The following is an 18,925-nucleotide window of genomic DNA, read 5'->3' as shown; positions in this document are numbered from 1 at the left end:
CTTTATAATATTGCCAAAATTCGCCCTTTCCTTTATGAACACGCTATCAGAACCCTCATCCACACTCTCATCACCTCTCGCTTAGATTACTGCAACTTGCTTCTCACAGGTCTTCCACTCAGCCACCTCTCTCCTCTTCAATCTGTTCAAAATTCTGCTACACGACTAATATTTCGCCAAAGTCGTTATGCCCATATAAGCCCTCTCCTGAAGTCACTTCACTGGCTCCCTATCCTTTCCATATAAAATTCAAGCTCCTCTTATTGACTTATAAGTGCATTCACTCTGCAGCTCCTCACTACCTCTCCACCCTCATCTCTCCCTATACACCTTCCCAGGAACTCCATTCACTAGGCAAATCTCTCCTAATTGCACTCTTCTCCTCCATCGCTAACTCCAGACTCCGTTCCTTTTCTCTCGCTGCACCTTATGCCTGGAATGGGCTTCCTGAGCATCACCGCAGAAGGCGGGACACTGTGTGCAGAGAGAAGGGAGAAGCTGGCGGCGAGCCTGTAGTGTCTTTTTCTTCATTGACGTCGCTGCCACGGAAATAAAAGGTCAAAACGCGTGGGGGCGGGGGGTGGGCTGCATCGCAAATGGAAGTCCACGATTGGGCTGGAGAGGCTTAGCCTCCCCAAGCCTCTTATACGGGGCGCCTATGAGAAGCTTCTTAAAATGTCCTGCATTAGTACGGTATTGTAGATAGCTAGGCAGGGCATTCCACAATCCAGGACCTCCAACCGAAAAGGCTGCTACTCGTGTACAAGCATAGTGTATGCTTATAAATGAGAATGACGACCGCCCACCAGGAATTACTCTGGCAAAAGGCTTTACTTCTGCGCCCCCTCTCGCTAACAGTTGGGTAGAGTCTTGGGCTTGACTCTCAAGTAGGCGGTCTTCGACACTTTAAATTCGACACTTTAAATTCAAGCTTCTACTCCTTACCTACAAATGCACCCGGTCTGCGGCTCCTCACTACCTCTCTACCCTCATCTCCCCCTATGTTCCCACCCGTAACCTCCGCTCACAGGACAAATCCCTCCTCTCCGTACCCTTCTCCACCACTGCCAACTCCAGGCTCCGCTCATTCTGCCTTGCCTCACCCTATGCCTGGAACAATCTTCCTCAACCCCTACGCCAAGCCCCCTCCCTACCCATCTTCAAAACTCTGCTTAAAACTCACCTCTTCAATGCTGCTTTTGGCACCTAACCTTTCGAGAAACATAGTAAGCCCTATCAGATCGACTCTACACTTGTCTTTTAGATTGTACACTTGTCTCTAGATTGTACACCTGTCTTTTAGATTGTAAGCTCCTTGAGCAGGGACTGTCCTTCCATGTTAAATTGTACAGCGCTGCGTAACCCTAGTAGCGCTTTAGAAATGTTTAGTAGTAGTAGTAAATGTGGCCCCCAGGGTTTGACTATCAGTGACAGTTCTGGTTGCCTTATCTCAAAAAAAGTAAATCAATTTTGTACTCGTTCCAAAAGTACAAAGACTAGGGGACACTCAAGGAAGTTACATGGAAATACTTTTAAAACAAATAGGAGGAAATATTTTTTCACTCAACGAATAGTTAAGCTCTGGAACTGGAGATGGTAACAGTGGTTAGCGTATCTGGGATTAAAAAAGGTTTGGTCAAATTCCTGGAGGAAAAGTCCATAGCCTGCTATTGAGACAGACATGGGATGCAACTGCTTGCCCTGGGATTTGTAGTATGAAGTGTTGGCACGATTTGGGTTTCTGCTAGGTGACCTGGCTTGGCCACTGTTTGGAAAACAAGATACTGGGCTAGAGGGACCATCGGTCTGACCTAGTATGGCTACTCTTATGTTCTTATGACAATCCTGACCTGGGAGGTGCAGAATGATTCCCGAAATGACTGGTTCTGCAGATGACTGAGGGAATCCAGACTAGAATCAGCAATGCATCACCATAGCTACCAGAAGCCCGTGCTTTCTGGAGCATTAAATATAGAAAACCCGATCTCTAGGAAATGTGCAATGTCCAGGTTATAGACTTGGTACTGTTAATGGGAATGGGTTAAGCGCCTACGGCATGTTTATAATCAACCACTAAAATGTCAACGTCTTCGTGGAGTGATACATTAAACGGAGCTTGCAGACCTCTTCCATCACCTCTCAGCACAGAAGAGCTTGTCCTGGATCTAACGTACTTGTAAATAATAAGTTATATTTACCAGTACTTTAGATCCAGATCCAAAAATTTAAAGCCTAGTATCAGTAGCAGTCAGAGTTGGAAAGTAGATAAATAGAGGAGTTGAAGGTTTGGTGTACCAACTCCACAGCTCTGGTGGCAGGGTGCAGGATGGCAGTCGGAGACATTAGATCAGTGGTTTTCAACCCAGTCCTCGGGGCACAGCTAGCCAGTCAGGTTTTTAGGATACCTACAATGAATATGCATCAGGTAGATTAGCAATCACTGTCTCCTTTGAATGCAGATCTTTCTCAGGCGTATTCATTGTGGATATTGATGAGCTAGGTGTGCCCCGAGGACTGGTCTCCGTTGGCCAAGAAGGGACTTTACTCTGCTCCTGACTCACAGATAACACTTATCTTGGCCAAAATACAGCCCAGAAGTCATGAAAGCCAATGACCAAACTCGACGCTAAGCTTACTGAGCTTCAGTTCAAGAAAGATCTCCTATCACACTGGGGTCCACATATATATATATATATAATGGTATCTCTCCTCTTTGTTTCTTTTTTCCCCTCTATTTCTCTGTTTAGCTATTACATGTGTATTTTTTCTGGTTTGGCATTAGCCTTTCCAGTCTCTTGTAAGCCACCTTGAGCCTGCATTCTGTGGGAAAAGGTGGGGTATAAGTGCTGTAAAATAAATAAATAAATAAAATATACATATGAAGCCAGCCGTTCTAGTAATGACGGGGAATGATTGGTTTCAGTGGCGTAGCGGGGGCAGCTGCCACCCGGGGCGGATCGCCGCTGCACCCCCCCCCCGGGTGCAGACCAAAACGACACCCCCCCCACCAGCGTGGACCCCCCCCCCACCGGCATAGCGCCACCCCGACACGGTCCCCACCTGTCTACGAGCTCCATCCATCTGCAGCGTTGCTGTAAAAATCGCTTCGTCGGCCCTTCCCTCACCCACTGTGTCCCGCCCTTGAGGAAATAGGAAGTTACGTCAGAGGGCGGGACACAGTGAGTGAGGGAAGGGCCGACAAAGCGATTTTTACAGCAGCAGCGCTGCAGATGGATGGAGCTCGTAGACAGGTGGGGACCGTGTCGGGGGGAGGTGCTGTGCTGGGGGGGGGGGGTGGACGGATGCAACCCCCCCCCACCCGTTGACACCCAGGGCGGACCGCCCCCACCGCCCCGCCCTTGCTACGCCACTGATTGGTTTTAGTAACTTTTTTTAGTTCAGGTACATAATGTGCAAAAGAATCTTGAAGCCATCTAATGCCGATAGATCACTGACCAAAACAAATGCAAGCACAGAGTCATTCATAAAATCCTTCAGTCGACTCAAACCACAGCTGTGATTAATGGTATAAACTCTAAATTGTTTAGAAAAATGGATTTATAAGGAATGCTTTTAAAGGTTTGTGATTCATAACTGAACCCTGCTGAAAGTCTTCAGGAATCAAATCATTGATATAGGAACTTTTTCTAAGTATGTATGCCTTTTGCTATTCAGATGAAGTTGAGGCCTTCCTAGAAGAATTGACTGATTCTTACTTTGCATTTCATACCATAAGGCCAGCTTTCAAAATTATTGGGGGGGGGGGGGGGGGGGGGGGGGGGGAGAGGTGCTAAACCCAATGAAAATCACCTCTCCTTGGACACAGTTAAGGAGTTTGTTCAATACTGGAGGCGCTCAAGCATCCGACGCACCCGCACAGCTGGCTCTTGTGTTTAATACTGTGAACTATATGATTCTTTCCAACACACTGCAAAACATGAAGAATTTCTGGTGTGGTATTACAGGGGTTTGGTTCTTTCTTGCAACAGACAGCAAGAAATGTGCATTGGAGAATGGAAATCTTAGTTGAGGAAATTAGCAACTGGGGTTGCTCTAGGATCGGCCCTTTCGGCAGTATTGCTTAACTTGTACTTAAGACCTGTACGTCAGAAATTAAAGAAATTGAATATTTATTATCGTATATGCTGTAAAGCTCCCGGCCACTGGGGCTTTGGAAATGCAGCCCTCTGCTGGCCAGAGTCTCACTTGCCAGTCTCCTCGGAGTTCCCTGAGACTCTTAAGTGTCTCCTATCCCTCCCTTTCGGTATAGGATAACCACTTTTGGTACAAGACTCCCCCCAGCCTCCGGGTGCTCTAGCCTCCCCCTGGCCCCCTCTCTGAGCCGGGGTCCCCTGCTCGGGATCTCTTTCCTTACCCGCCTCCAGGGTGCGGTGGCTGGGCTCTAGGATCAACCCTTTCTTCTGGTACCTGAGCCTTTCCCTCCCTTGGGCAGCCCCTTCACTTCTCTGCTTGCCCTTCTGGGGTTTCTCACACTCTTTAAACTTTACACCACCCCTCCGTGTGGTTTTAACAGGGCCCTTCTGACTCTCCCTATCCTGACCCTTACTCATGGATAGGAGTTTACTTACTTTAACCCCTCCTGGGTCCTTCTTTCCCTCAAGCTTTTTCTGGAGGTCCACAATGCAGGCCTGGGCTTCCTGAAGCTCTTTTAGTCTTCTCTGCCCATCCTGGAAGAAGACATCTACCGCTAGGGTCAGCACCCTGCACTTCTCTTCCAGGGCCTCCCTGCCTCTTTCTGCACTCTGAGGTTTCCTTGGCTTGCTGTCTCTCTACAGCCCACTCAGCTGCCACCTGAGCTTGAACCTGTTGCAACTTCTTTATCTGAGTTTCCAACTCGAGGTTCCTCTGGGTCAGGTATCCTACCCTTCCCTGGGCTTCCTGCATCTCCTGTCTCCTCCTTAGCTTCTCAGGAGGTACTGTTTATATAGGGCTGCTAATAGCCCACTACACCCCCTCTGGACCCCTCCTCCCAGTTCTGGAAGAGTCCAGAGCCTTCTGGTTGCCCTTCTCTTAACAGGGAACCCCTGCCACAGATACTCCCTGGTCCCCATGTTCAGGTCTTAGCTGATGTGTCCAATTGGAGCTCCCTCTAGGGATCATATCATATATGGCATTTTCATGGTTCTGGTAGGAGAGCGCCCTCTGGCGGCCTCTTCAGGGTAGGGCAACCACTGTGTTTATCACAATGTACAAACACGAAAACAGAATTCAAAAATGTATGGGAAGAGAATGGAAGTAAACTTAGCGCTGCTTAGATGGTAACACCAGTAATTGGGAAGGCCGGTGCCGAGCAGAATTCTATGGTCTATGCCCTGATTATAGATAGACACATCTGGATGGGCTGGAGTGGTCTTCGACGACTACTCCAGTAGTTAGGGAGTATGTCCGGTGTCGGGCAGACTTCAACAGTCTGTGCCCTGAAAATGGCAAGGACAGATCAAGATTAAGAATGCTACATTGCAACACATACTATAAGTTTATCTCATTGGACAGACTGGATGGACCGTGTAGGTCTTTATCTGCCGTCATCTACTTTGTTACTGTATTACTTTGTAGATAATGTTCATTTCTTTTATGGACTTGATACCAGAGTGGACCTTACGATTCAGAGATTGATGCTAGTTTTTGGAGAAATTGCAGATGGGTTGGACACAAATAAATTACCCCCCCTGTTTACTAAGCCGTTCGGCAATACTGACACAGCCCATTCAATTTGCTGGACCAAATTGCAGAGATACTAAGGGTGGCTCATCCCAAAGACTAAGATTGAAGGCCAGTGAGTGAGGTTTTTCTCCTGGTACATTTGGGAAATAAATTTGGCACAGTGGTGAAGGGATTGAGGCCTGAGGAAGGGCTGCTGGCTACTTCTATTGACAAGATGGCAACAACCCCTCCTTCACCCCCACACTGCGAGGAGTGGAGGAGTGGCCTAGTGGTTAGGGTGGTGGACTTTGGTCCTGAGGAACTGAGGAACTGAGTTCGATTCCCACTTCAGGCACAGGCAGCTCCTTGTGACTCTGAGCAAGTCACTTAATCCTCCGTTGCCCCATGTAAGCCACATTGAGCCTGCCATGAGTGGGAAAGCGCAGGGTACAAATGTAAAAAAAAAAAAAAAAAAGTAATGCCTTCACTTGAACCTAAAAATGGATTTCTGTGTCGTGGCATCCTATATAATAAAACTCACCCTCAACGTTCTGAGGACACTGACGTCACTGTCAAGTCCTCCGGGCACTTCCTTCCGGTTCGAAGCCTTCGTGGTGGTGAAGCCACCGAAAACACTGTGTTCAGGCCCCGCCCTCGCATCAAACGTGATGACGTCGAGGGCGGAGCAATGACAGCAGATTGAAAGTGGCGTGCAAGGTCAGCAACAATGGCGCATGAACACTGATGGAGTGAGTACGGAGGGGGGGGAGGTCCGGAAGGAAACCGTGCTAGCGCCCGTTTCATTGCCACAAGAAACGGGCATGTTTTACTAGTGTTACATATTTTAAACTCAATTATTTCAAGCACTTATGAACACATGCCTGCTTATAATCGAACGAGAAAAACGCCCAAGTTCCGACCTAAATCGGGAGATGGACGTTTATCTCACAAAAACGAATAAAGCGGTATAATCGAAAGCCGAATTTGGACGTTTTCAACTGCACTCCGTCGCGGATGCGGACAAAGTTGATGGGGGCATGTCGAAGGCGGAACTGGGGCGTGGTTATCGGGCGATCAGAGATGGGCACCTTTCGCCGATAATGGAAGAAAAATATGCGTTTTTAGCGAGAATTTAGGGCACTTTTCCTGGACCCTGTTTTTCCACGAATAAGGCCCCAAAAAGTGCCCTAAATGACCAGATGACCACTGGAGGGAATCGGGGATGACCTCCCCTGACTCCCCCAGTGGTCACAAACCCCCTCCCACCACAAAATATGCCGTTTCACAACTTTTTATTTTCACCCTCAAATGTCATACCCACCTCCCTGGCAGCAGTATGCAGGTCACTGGAGCAGTTATTAGGGGGTGCAGTGGACTTCAGGCAGGTGGACCCAGGCCCATCCCCCCCCACCTGTTACACTTGTGCTGGTAAATGGGAGCCCTCCAAACCGCCCCCCAAACCCACTGTACCCACATGTAGGTGCCCCCCTTCACCCCTTAGGGCTATAGTAATGGTGTAGACTTGTGGGCAGTGGGTTTTGAGGGGGATTTGGGGGGCTTAACACCCAAGGGAAGGGTGCTATGCACCTGGGAGCTCTTTTACCTTTTTTTTTTGTTTTTGTAAAAGTGCTCCCTAGGGTGCCCGGTTGGTGTCCTGGCATGTGAGGGGGACCAGTGCACTACGACTCCTGGCCCCTCCCACGAACAAATGCCTTGGATTTATTCGTTTTTGAGCTGGGCGCTTTCATTTTCCATTATCACTGAAAAACAAAAACGCCCAGCTCACAACTTGTCGAATAAAACATGGACGTCTATTTTTTTCGAAAATACGGTTCGGTCCGCCCCTTCACGGACCCGTTCTCGGAGATAAACGCCCATGGAGATAGACGTTTTTGTTCAATTATGCCCCTCTAAATCTCATACACATCTTTGAAAACAATTCAACTGTATTTAAAAACTCCTCGAGAGGCAATGTCTTATAATTTAAACCCTGATCAGACAAAAATCTGCTATAAGACAACCACCTCAACACATAACAGATCCTGCAACATGTTCTAAAAGCCCATCTGATATTATAACAAACTAAAATTATATATTAATGTTTTAACGTAATCTCAGTAAGGCCAATACACAGATCCCTCCACTACAAAACACTGTGCACAAACTTGTGCAAAAACACACTCAGCACTAACTCCCGGGACTCAAAGAACACATGCACTGTGAAAAGGCAGCACTGTAAACATTACACTGAGCCCTAACATAGATGACGGCAGAAAAAGACCTGCATGGTCCATCCAGTCTGCCCAACAAACACCAAATACCAATACACCACCTAGTGAAAATAAATAAATAAACAGGACTGCAACAAGACCTCTACGTAGATACTACATGCTAGCAGAATATTGCACCTTGGTCACAAGTACAAATTACAGACAGACCCTCAACAAATATGAAACAAGGGACCACACATCAGTGCTAGAGATATGAATGCTAAAAAGCTGAATTGGGCTTTGCATATACAGCCAACAAGAGAAACACAAACTGATTTGCAAGATACCAGAGAGATGCATTTCCAAAACCTGTCATATTCCAATTACTATAAAATTCAAAATAAAATACTTTTTTCTACCTTTGTTGCTTTGGTCCCAGTGTCTCTTTTCTGGTTTTCTCTGTTTCTTCTGTCTTTGCAGGGTCTCCTGTCCATCTGATATTTCTTTTCTCTCCATGTCCACCCTGTCATATTCCAATTACTATAAAATTCAAAATAAAATACTTTTTTCTACCTTTGTTGCTTTGGTCCCAGTGTCTCTTTTCTGGTTTTCTCTGTTTCTTCTGTCTTTGCAGGGTCTCCTGTCCATCTGATATTTCTTTTCTCTCCATGTCCACCATCCTTTTTCTAGTCTGCAATCTTATTTGTCCTATCTAGCATCTCCCTTCTTTGTCCCTGTCCCTATTCTACCCTGAAATTCAGCATTTGCCTTCCCAGTATCCCCATCTCCCCCATTTTTCAGCACCTGCCCTCCCAGTACCTCCTTCTCCCCCTTGTGCAGCATTGCCCACTTGTCCCCATCTCTGCCCTTTTCCAGCATTATCCCCCATGTCTCCCATTTCCCTTCTTTTCCAGCATTGTCCACCATCGCCCCACCTTTCCAGCATCGTCCCTCTGTGTCCCTTTCTCACCCCTTTTCCAGCATTGTGTCCTATATCCCCATCTCCCTTCTCTTTCCAGTACAATCCATATTGCCTCCATTTCCAACACTGCCTTTGAGTTCCACTGTCCCTACCTTCTCCCTGTCCATCACTGCATCCTTGTCCCTCACTACCCAGTATTTATTTCTAAGTCCTTACGTGTTCCCATGCTCAGCTTCTCATTCCTCACTCCACCTTGGGGCCACATATTTCCTCAGCTTGCTCCCACGGTTCAGTAAGTCTCCCTGCCTCTTTCCCCCTTGTCCTCACCCCTCCCCCCTCCGTGAGTCCTGCTTCTCTTCCTTCCCACCCACTCTCTTCATCCTGTGGTCCTCGTTCTTCTCCAGCACCAGCGATTAAGACAGTCAGCTTTCTGCCAGCATCAGGGCGTCTTCTGAGATGCGTCCCACCTACACGGAAAACAGAACTTGCATCAGATTAGGCAGGACACATCTGAGAAAAGGCCCCGAGACCGGCAGAAGGTTGTCTGTTTTTATCGCTGGTGCTGGAGAAGTACTATGGAGGACCACGGGACAGGAGAGAGCGGGTGAAAGGAAGAAAGAGTGAAGCAGGACTCATGTAGGGGTTCGGAGAAGGATAAATTTACCAATGTGCAACGGCGCAGCCGGGCCCCTATATGCAGGGGCCCAAGGCAGCTGCCACCTTTGCACATTGATAAAAGTGGCCCTGATTATGGATATAACTTCCCATGAGCGTACAAAAATCTACAGATACAAGACAACTTAGGAGTTTATAAATTTGGAACATGGAAAGAATAGGAATATGCATTTATGGTAGATGTATATCAATAGAAATCAAACAAAATAAAACATGGAAAAGAAAATAAGATACCTTTTTGATTGGACATAACTTAATACATTTCTTGATTAGCTTTCGAAGGTTGCCCTTCTTCGTCAGATCGGAAATAAGCAAATGTGCTAGCTGACAGTGTATATAAGTGAAAACATTCAAGCATTACTATGACAGTCTGACAGGGTGGGAGGAAGGGGGTGGGTTGGAGGTATGCATGGGGACATCAAAGCATATCATTGATATTCTAACAGGATGGGTGTGGATAGGTGAGGGGAGGGTGATCAACAGAGACATACAGCTTTATGGTTTATAATGGGCTAGGAACCCCAGATCCTTGTTAAGTCCTTTCTGTTGGGTGTTAAAATATTCAATTATTCTGACTTCAAAGGTCTTACGTTCTTGTATGGTTTTAAAACCTTTCAGTATTCTCACTGTGAAATCACTGGTACAGTGTCCTGGTTCTGTGAAGTGCTGTCCCACCGGGGTGGGGGCCCTACTGGCTGTATTGTTCATGTGATGTCTATGTAAATTGAATCTTGTCTTAAGCATCTGGCCTGTTTCTCCAATATAGCATCCTTCGTTACATTTTTTACACTGAATGATATATACCACATTGGAAGATGAGCAAGTGAAAGATCCCTTTATGTTGAATATCTTTCCTTTGTGGGTAACTGTGGGGTCCTGTGAAATATTTTGGCATAGTTTGCAACTGGATAAATTACAGGGAAGTGTGCCCTTCTGTTCCTTTTCAGTCTGTGATGGAAGTTTACTTCTGATTAGCTTGTGTTTTAAGTTGGGTGGCTGTCGGAAGGCCAGTACTGGTGGGGATGGGAATATCTCTTTCAGTAATTCATCCTCCTGGAGTATAGGTTGTAGATCTCTTATGATTTTCCTCAGTTTTTCCAGCTCTGGATTGTATGTCACTACAAGGGGAATTCTGTCTGTGGATTTTTTCTCCTTGTACTGTAGCAGATTGTCCCTGGGTGTTTTGAGGGAGGAGGCAATATTCTTGGAGATTATTTTGGGGTTGTAGCCTTTCTGTTTGAAGGATGCACTCAGGCTTTTAAGGTGTCTGTCTCTGTCCCCTGGGTATCTTGTGGCTTGGCTGTAAATGATGGATCTTTTTGTATGTGAAGGATGGAAGTTGGAGTTGTGGAGGTAGCTGCATCTGTCTGTGGGTTTCTTGTATATAGATGTTTGTATACAGCCATCACTGATTGAGACTGTGGTGTCCAAAAAATTGACTTTTTCTGGGGAGTAGTCAATTTTGAATCTGAATCTGGTAGATGTATATAAATTTGTGTTACGGTTGATATTGGATACTGAAGATTGAAGGCAGATGATGTATAAGACTCTGATAACTATGGTTATATCATGATCTATGTGAATATCTATGTATTTTAGAGAATTGTTTTTGATTTGTAAGGACAGTGCCTGGTCTGTGTCCCAGAAATGCCAAAGAAAGACCATGATCAAGTATTTTATATCAGTAATTGTTGATTTTTAATCATGAATTGATAATGAGTGTGACTGTTGGGGAGACTGGATGGACCATTCAGATCTTTATCTGCCGTCACTTACTATGTTCCTATGAGGCTCATTTTCAAAGCACTTAGATTTACAGTAACCTATGGAACTTTGCAAGTCTAAGTGCCACGAAAATACGCCTCTATCTATTTTATTTTACATGTGTAATTCTGTAGGCCACTTCGGTATAAGCAGATTATAAAACTAAACTAAAGGGCCTTCTGTAGAAAAGGCAGCCCCCATACTTCTCTGGTAAGATCAGCACTACTCTCTTTTTGTCTTTTCCCCATCTCTAGTCTCGGCAGACGCCAGAAGGGGAGTTTTTGCCACTGGATCAGTGCGAGCTGGACGTGGGGTTTGGGACAGGAGCCGACCAGCTGTTCCTCGTCTCTCCCTTAACCATCTGCCACGAAATCAACCCCAAGAGCCCCTTCTTTGATCTCTCCCAGCGATCCCTACGAAGAGAACAGTTTGAGATCGTTGTGATCCTGGAAGGAATTGTGGAAACTACTGGTAAGAGTTTGGTTTGCAGGACAGCTTCGGTCAGGATCCCAGTGGCCTTTGACACCAAAGAGAAGAAGCAGGAAAGAAAATATGCCAATAGCTTATGTCAATTTGTTTATACTGTTTCAAAACTGTGTATGTGTTGCCCTAAGAGCACTCCCTCACTGATGGTGCAGTTCGGCCACCTTACAGCAGGTGGCGCTAGTCTACCGAGTCTGAGCCTGAGGGGTGAGGCTCAGACCAGGCTGGAGTTAAATACCTTGAATCAGTGTAGAGCAAAAGAGGCCTCAAGCGTAGAGGCTTCCAGAAGGGAGGTCCTGAAGAAAGAGGACTCCATTCTAAGCTGAGCTAAAGTACCGGAGGAGAGGATTGGGGAAGTAGTGTGACTGGGTGAGCACGAGGTAAAAGTGGATGGGCCCTGACTAGTCCGATCTACTAGTCCTGCCCAGAATCTCACACAATGGCAAAACAGAGATTAGAAATGAGATACAAAGTGATAAAGTGAATTGACTATGGTCAGATAGTGGTAAGGCAAGGATTAGAAACGAGGCACAAGGAGACAAAGTAATTCAAGGTTATGCAGATAGTTGGTGGCAAAGCTGGGATTAGCACAGACACCAAGTGACGCAGTTCCAAGCTGCAGATTTTGAAACAGTCCTGGTTTTCCGACCACCTCATCCCAGTGACAAAGCCAGACAGCAATTTGATGGGGACCTGAGCCCAAGCTGGGCACAAAAGTATCTTTGCCCTGTCCTACCCCCACCTCAAAATATAAATACTTTAGCTAATGAGGATCTTCCAGCTCTGTCAGCTGAAGACTTCCTCCAAAAGTGGCCAAAACTCCTTTTTACCAAGCTTGGCAGGCAGCAGCAATGCCCCTAAGCCACCAATGCCGGCACCCCACACATGCTTAGTTGTCGGTAGCTTACTGTCGAACCTGGTGGAAGGTAGTTCTGGCTACCTTTTAAAGAGGTCCTTGGCTGGTGGTGCTTGAGGATCAGAGCTGGTGTTGGACATGCTGGGACCCAGTTCAGAAAATAAATGAGGGCTCCCTCCCTGCCTCCCCTCCAATTTCTCTACTTGCCATTACTATCACATCAACAGACCCTCACCAAATACAAAACAAGGGATCACAAATTAGAAAAAAATATATTTACACAAAAATTGAACTGGGATCCCCAAGAAGTTAAACTTAGCATGTACTACAACCAGGGGCGTAGCTAGGTGGGGCCACGGGGGCAGGGGCCCCCTCTACTTTTGACCCCCTCGCCTCCGCCAGGTACCTTTGCTGGCTGGGGTCCCCAACCCCTGCCAGCCGAAGTCCTCTTCAGTGCGTTTGCTGATCTGTTTCTGTAAGTCTTGACTCCTGACGTCCTGCACGTAGGAACGTGCAAGACATCAGGAGTCAGGACTCACAGAAACAGATCAGCGAACGCACTTAAGAGGACTTTGGCTGGCAGGGGTTGGGGACCCCAGCCAGCAAAGGTACCTGGCGGCGGCTGCGGCAGAGGTGGAGGGGTCAAAAGTGGCCGGGGAGAGGTGTCGGCACGAGGGGATTAAAAGTGGCTGGGGGGGGGGGCTAAAATGTGCCCCCTCACCTCGGGCTCTGAACCCCCCTCCCGCCGAGGTCTGGCTACACCCCTGACTACAACACTGGAGAAATAAAAACAGAAACGCGTGTCCTTTTCTACTGAACACAGTACAAAGACATTGTCTATGATGGCCGTCTGCGTTCTACTACACTAAAGAAACTTCAGACCCTCCAGAATATGATTATCCATTTCCTGTGCCATGCACAGCAAAATGATCACATCTTCTGAAAGCTCACCATTGGTTACCAGCAGTGGCGTAGGAAGGTGGGGCGGTCCGCCCCAGGTGCACGCGCTGGGGGGGGGGGGGGGGGTCGGCGCCGCTGGTTACCTGCTCTCTCTGCCCCGGAACAGGTTACTTCCTGTTCCGGGGCAGAAAAAGCAGGGAACCAACGGAGCCGACGCAGCTCCCAGAGACGACATGCACTCGGCGGGGCGGAGCGCCAGCGGTAAAGATTCACTCCGGGGGGCAGGGGGGGGTGCACCGTGCTGCACCCGGGGGGGGGGGGGGTGCAGCGGCGACCTGCCCCGGGTGTCAGCCGGCCTCGCTACGCCGCTGGTTACCAGTCAAACAACGGATTATCCACAAAGTTGCTGTGCTCATATTTTAAGGCCTTCCACCTAGGCATGCCTGATTATCTATCCTGTCTCACAATCCCATAATCTCCTGTCAGAATCTTCTGTTCTCTAAATGACCATCGCTTGGTCCTCCCTGGTCCCAAATCTGCACAGCTCACTCTGCCTTCTTCTTTCTTGCACATTTGGTCTGGAATGGGCTTCCGCTTTCTCTCTCTAGCAATCTTTCTTTTCAGAAGCTCAAATGCAAATTAAAAGCCTCGCATTTTGGAAAGGTCTACGAGGAGGGTACTTGATTGGGGTCCCCAGGAACAGTCTGGCTCTCCTCCCTATACTGTCAGCTCCCCACCCCCTCCTCCCTTTCCCATCTCCATTCTGCTCCCTCTTGTATGATTGACTCACTGTCCTATCAATATTGTACTTTTCTTTTCTTTCCCTTTTACAGTTTGTACACTGCTCTGCTCTGCAAATTTAATAAAACTATAAACTATGCACATTTCCCAAAGTTAACATATTCCATTTAAACATTCAAAATAAAATGCTTTTTCCTACCTTTCTTGTCGGGATGTTTTATTTTCCCATTATGTTGGTTTCATTTTCTTTTTTCTGCTTTCCTGTCTGTCATCTGCTAATTCTCCTTCAAGCAGCTGCTGTCCATTTGCCTTTTCTCTCCTGTCTATTCCCTCACTATACCTGCCTCCCTCTGACATATTGATCCTTCCTTCCTATCCATGAGCAGCATTTCCCCCTTGTCCCTTCCCTTCCATTCAAGTGCAGCATCCCCACTCCCTTCCTCTTGCATGTCTGGCATCTCCCCTTCCCCCTTCCCTCTGTTTGCGCCCCCCCCCCCCCCCCATGTGGCCAATGCGTGAGATCGAGCCCCTTAAGCAAGTGAGTTGGAGAAGAAGCCTGATTGCATTGTCACACGCCAGATGTGTGTGACTTGGCATGTCTGTGATTAGGGCACTGGCTTTAGTAGTCTGACAGCTACAATTGGCTATCAAGTTTACCTGTGTCCCTGCAGTGTTAAATTATGATCTATGATTGAACTGAGACTAATAAATTTGGATTTTAGATTCCCCCCCCCCCCCCCCCACCATCTTTGTCACACTAAGGACTTACTTCCAATTTGTGCTTACTGAAATTCCAACAGTTTCCTATCCCCCAGTACACTCAAGCAGCCCCTGGCCTCAATCATTCCCCCTCCCACTAGACACACATTTACTTAGCCATGTTCACTTTTCTTAGAGAGAACTACAAGTCCCAGAGACATAATGGGAAAGAGTAAAATCAGAACCGCTTTATACATCCTGATGACATAGTAACATATAGTGACATAGTAGATGACGGCAGAAAAAGACCCGCACGATCCATCCAGTCTGCCCAACAAGATAAACTCATATGCGCTACTTTTTGTGTATACCCTACCTTGATTTGTACCTGTCCTCTTCAGGGCACAGACCGTATAAGTCTGCCCAGCACCATCCCCGCCTCCCGCCACCGACTCTGCCACCCAATCTCGGCTAAGCTCCTGAGGATCCATTCCTTCTGAACAGGATTCCTTTATGTTTATCCTACGCATGTTTGAATTCCATTACCGTTTTCATTTCCACCACCTCCCACCGGAGGGTATGGGTCTGTGCAGTTCAGAACTGCAATGTGAAGAGATCCAATTCAAGAAGGGAGACTATGGGCCACACCCAGCCAGGCAGGTTACCAGGATACCCACAATGAATACGCATGAGACAGAGTTGCATATAAGGGAAGCAGTACATGCAAAATTATCTCATTCATTTTCATCGTGGTTATCGAAAACCTGACGGAGTTGGTTTGCCTTGAGAACTCCTGGTTTAGAACCGTGCTTAATCCTCAGGACACACCCAACCAGTTGGGTTTCAGGATATCCACAATGATAGATTTGCATGTACTCAGGGGTGTGCTGGTAAATTTTTAACAACAGGCTCTTTCTCTGGACATAGCCAGCTCTGCAGTTGGAAGGGCCAGGGGTGGCCGGGGGGTGGGGTGGGGGAGCAACACTTGCCTCTCTCTCCTCCCTCCCTTCGTGTGGGCACACTAGGCATACCTTTGCTGGCAGCCAATAAATGGACTGCCACCACTCCCAATGTCTTGCTCTGAGCAGCATGCTGGAACTTCTCTCACATGCTCGAGAAGTCCCAGCCTGCTGCCCGGAGCTGGAAACAAGGAGCAGGGAGCAGCAGTAGTCTATTTACTTGGCTGGCAGGGCTCAGCATCCCCACCAGCAAAGTAAAAGAGAATTCAGCAGGAGGCCCAAGCCCACATTTTGGGAGCCAGTTGTTAAAGTAGCCATGGAGGGCCCTACTTTAACAACCGGCTCCCAAAATTCTTAAAAACTTAACAACCGGCTCTTGCGACCCTGTGAGAGCCTGCTCCAGCACACCACTGCAAGTACTGCCTCCTTTGTATGCAGATCTCTCTCATGCATATTCATTCTGGATATCCGGAAAACCTGACTGGCTGAGTGTGTCCCAAGGACTGGATTACACTAACCAGTCCTGCCACGTTAAAGAAGACATCTTACAGAGTTGCCTAATTACCCAGTTCCAGGTTGGAGATTTTAGGCTAGCCTTTGATTTCTGACCACTCCATCCAGGTGCATTACGGGACCTGCAGCAGTGATTTCAATGGGAAGGATCTGGCACTACAAATCCCAGACTGCTTTGGGATGTAAGTTGAAAACCAGGACTGGCCAAAATGTCTCCAACCTGGAGCTGAGTAACTTACAAGCATTGCATTATGAGAAATTGTCAGGAGATAGTCCTCCAGGCCCATAAAATGTGTACAGCAACCCCTGAGCCTATATTCTAAAGTTGGAGCACAGAGAGTTTAAGTGCTCACAGAGTGAGCTGGCGATGGGGGAAACATGTTTTTTTTTTTTTTTGAGGGGGGGGGGGGGGGAGAAATGTGTCCTCCAGATGTTGTAAAAATGCTTCTCTGTTTCATGACAGGAATGACATGCCAAGCCAGAACCTCCTATACAGAAGACGAAGTCCTTTGGGGTCACAGATTCCTTCCTGTCATGTCGCTAGAGGAAGGCTTTTTCCGGGTGGACTATTCCCAGTTTCATGCCACATTCGAAGTCCCCACCCCTCCTCACAGTGTGAAGGAACAAGAGGAGAGAATATCCCTGCCTTCTCCACTCAGTACCCCTTGCTTAGGGAACAACCAGGGCAGGAGGGAACGCATCTGGTCTCTGGACTGTGGTGACATCCTTGGGGAGAGGGTAGGCCGGCTGCCCAGCAAATTGCAAAAAATGAACGCAGGGAAGGAGGAATTCCAGCGGCGGCTCTTGCGGCTGAGTTCAACCAACGTGGAGAAGGCCTGCAGCACAGGAGACCTGCCATTGAAGGTCCAGCAGACCACCACAGCCTCCACGGGCAATGGGGAGGGAGCAGACAGAAGCCAGTTGAAGGCCTTCAAAATCAAGCCTGAGTGCATGACCCAGTCCACTGGCAACCTCCAGCACCAGAGCAGGCCTCAGGGCCTGGCGCTAGCTCTGGGGGTGAGGCTGGGAGACGAACTACCAGCCAAACTCCGGAAAATGAACACAGAGCGCCTCACCTGAACAGCCATCTCCTCAAAACTACAGCAAAAACTAAATCACAAAAAAGAAGCTTGGGGTTTCAATAAACTTATACACTTCAGTCTAGTCTCAAGGACAATGTCTTCTGGAACTCTCCTGGCCACTACTGTGATACATTTTAGGTTTTACAATGGGCCTTGCAACTAATTCAGCTTTTTTCCACAGTGTTTTCTTCGCTAAAAACACTGGGTCACTGATGCTTTTCTTTGTAGATTAAGATCAGGATAGAGGTAGTCAGGGGTGGCCAAAACCTGTCCAAGGCAGTAGATTTCAACCCAGTCTTCAGGCTCTCCTAAACTAGTCAGGTTTTCTGGATAGCCACAAAGAACATGTATGAGATTGATTTTCAAATAAATGAGGCAGTGTATGGGTGTGCGCCGAACACTGGGTTGAGAACCATCATCCAGGGGACTCCACAATAAATATGCATGAGAAAAATCTGCATACATAGGCATTGTGGATTTCCTGAAAACATTGAAGCCCTGCCATAGAAAGAATGGGGCTGAAAGCAGGACTGGTTCATTCTGTCGCCAAAGACTTTGAGTCAGCTGGTAACCCAAACTCCTTACGTCTAGTAGGGTGGCCACCTCTTCCCAAGTCAACCTGAAGCAAAGTTTTGGAAAGAACTTCCAACAGAGTGGCAGCATGCATCTGTTTTGCCAGGCTGGTTTAACTGAGCCACAGTGTTGTGTCACAAATCACTCCCACCGAACCCGACAGTAATGCCTTTATGTACGCCTGATGCTTCAACATGTTCCTCTATCTTCGATCTATTTACGGAGCCGTGGGATGACGTAAAACCTTTCTCAGACTGCACAGACCTGGGTCGGACAAAGCCAGAACTTGAGTCCTAGTTAACCCAGAACTTGAATGTCCCAGTTAACTCAATGTTTAAGCTTGCCCTGTCAAGATTTCAGGATAGCCACAATGGTACATTTGCATGCACTGAATCTCCACTATATGCAAATGTATCTCATGCATATTCATTGTAGATATCTCGAAAACACGACTGTCTGCAGGCAACCAAATAGGCCCGATTTGCTTGTCCTGGCTTGATACAAGCAAACTTAGGCCTGAGCATTACACTTGCCTACACAAAACAGATTAAACACAACAGGATCAGCCCATTTCTTCTGACATAAAGCTATCTGGACTTCTTGTATCCAGCTAACAAAAGTTAAAGCCAAGCTGTCAAGTGACCCAGTTCCAGAAGGAAGACTTATGGCCACTTGTCTACGAACTTGTATCCCAATGCATTTTGGCATTTCTAGTTCATGCTTGTACCATTTGAAATCAACCCTGTTGGGATGGGGACCTGGGGGGGGGGGGGGGGGTAGGGGCACAGCTGCCAAGTGACCCAGTTCCAGCTAAGATTTTAGGCCAGTTCTTCCGACAATACTATCATGGTGCACTGTGAAACTAACAGCACTGGTCAATATGT

General features: G+C 47.5%; 1 protein-coding gene across 1 annotated transcript in view; it reads left to right on the top strand.

The window, feature by feature from the left end:
* Positions 1–17,811, top strand: part of LOC115481662 (G protein-activated inward rectifier potassium channel 1-like) — a 61,105-nt gene extending 43,294 nt beyond the window's left edge. Inside the window, exons 2-3 of the mRNA XM_030220983.1 lie at positions 11,490–11,706; positions 16,850–17,811. Of these exons, the coding sequence (XP_030076843.1) occupies positions 11,490–11,706; positions 16,850–17,466 (834 nt within the window). The 3' untranslated portion in view covers positions 17,467–17,811. The remainder of the gene's footprint in view (positions 1–11,489; positions 11,707–16,849) is intronic.
* Positions 17,812–18,925: the final 1,114 nt, after the last annotated feature.

This window comes from Microcaecilia unicolor, chromosome 12 (assembly GCF_901765095.1).
Source record: "Microcaecilia unicolor chromosome 12, aMicUni1.1, whole genome shotgun sequence".
NCBI lineage: Eukaryota > Metazoa > Chordata > Amphibia > Gymnophiona > Siphonopidae > Microcaecilia > Microcaecilia unicolor.
This window is presented reverse-complemented; position numbering and strand designations above follow the sequence as displayed.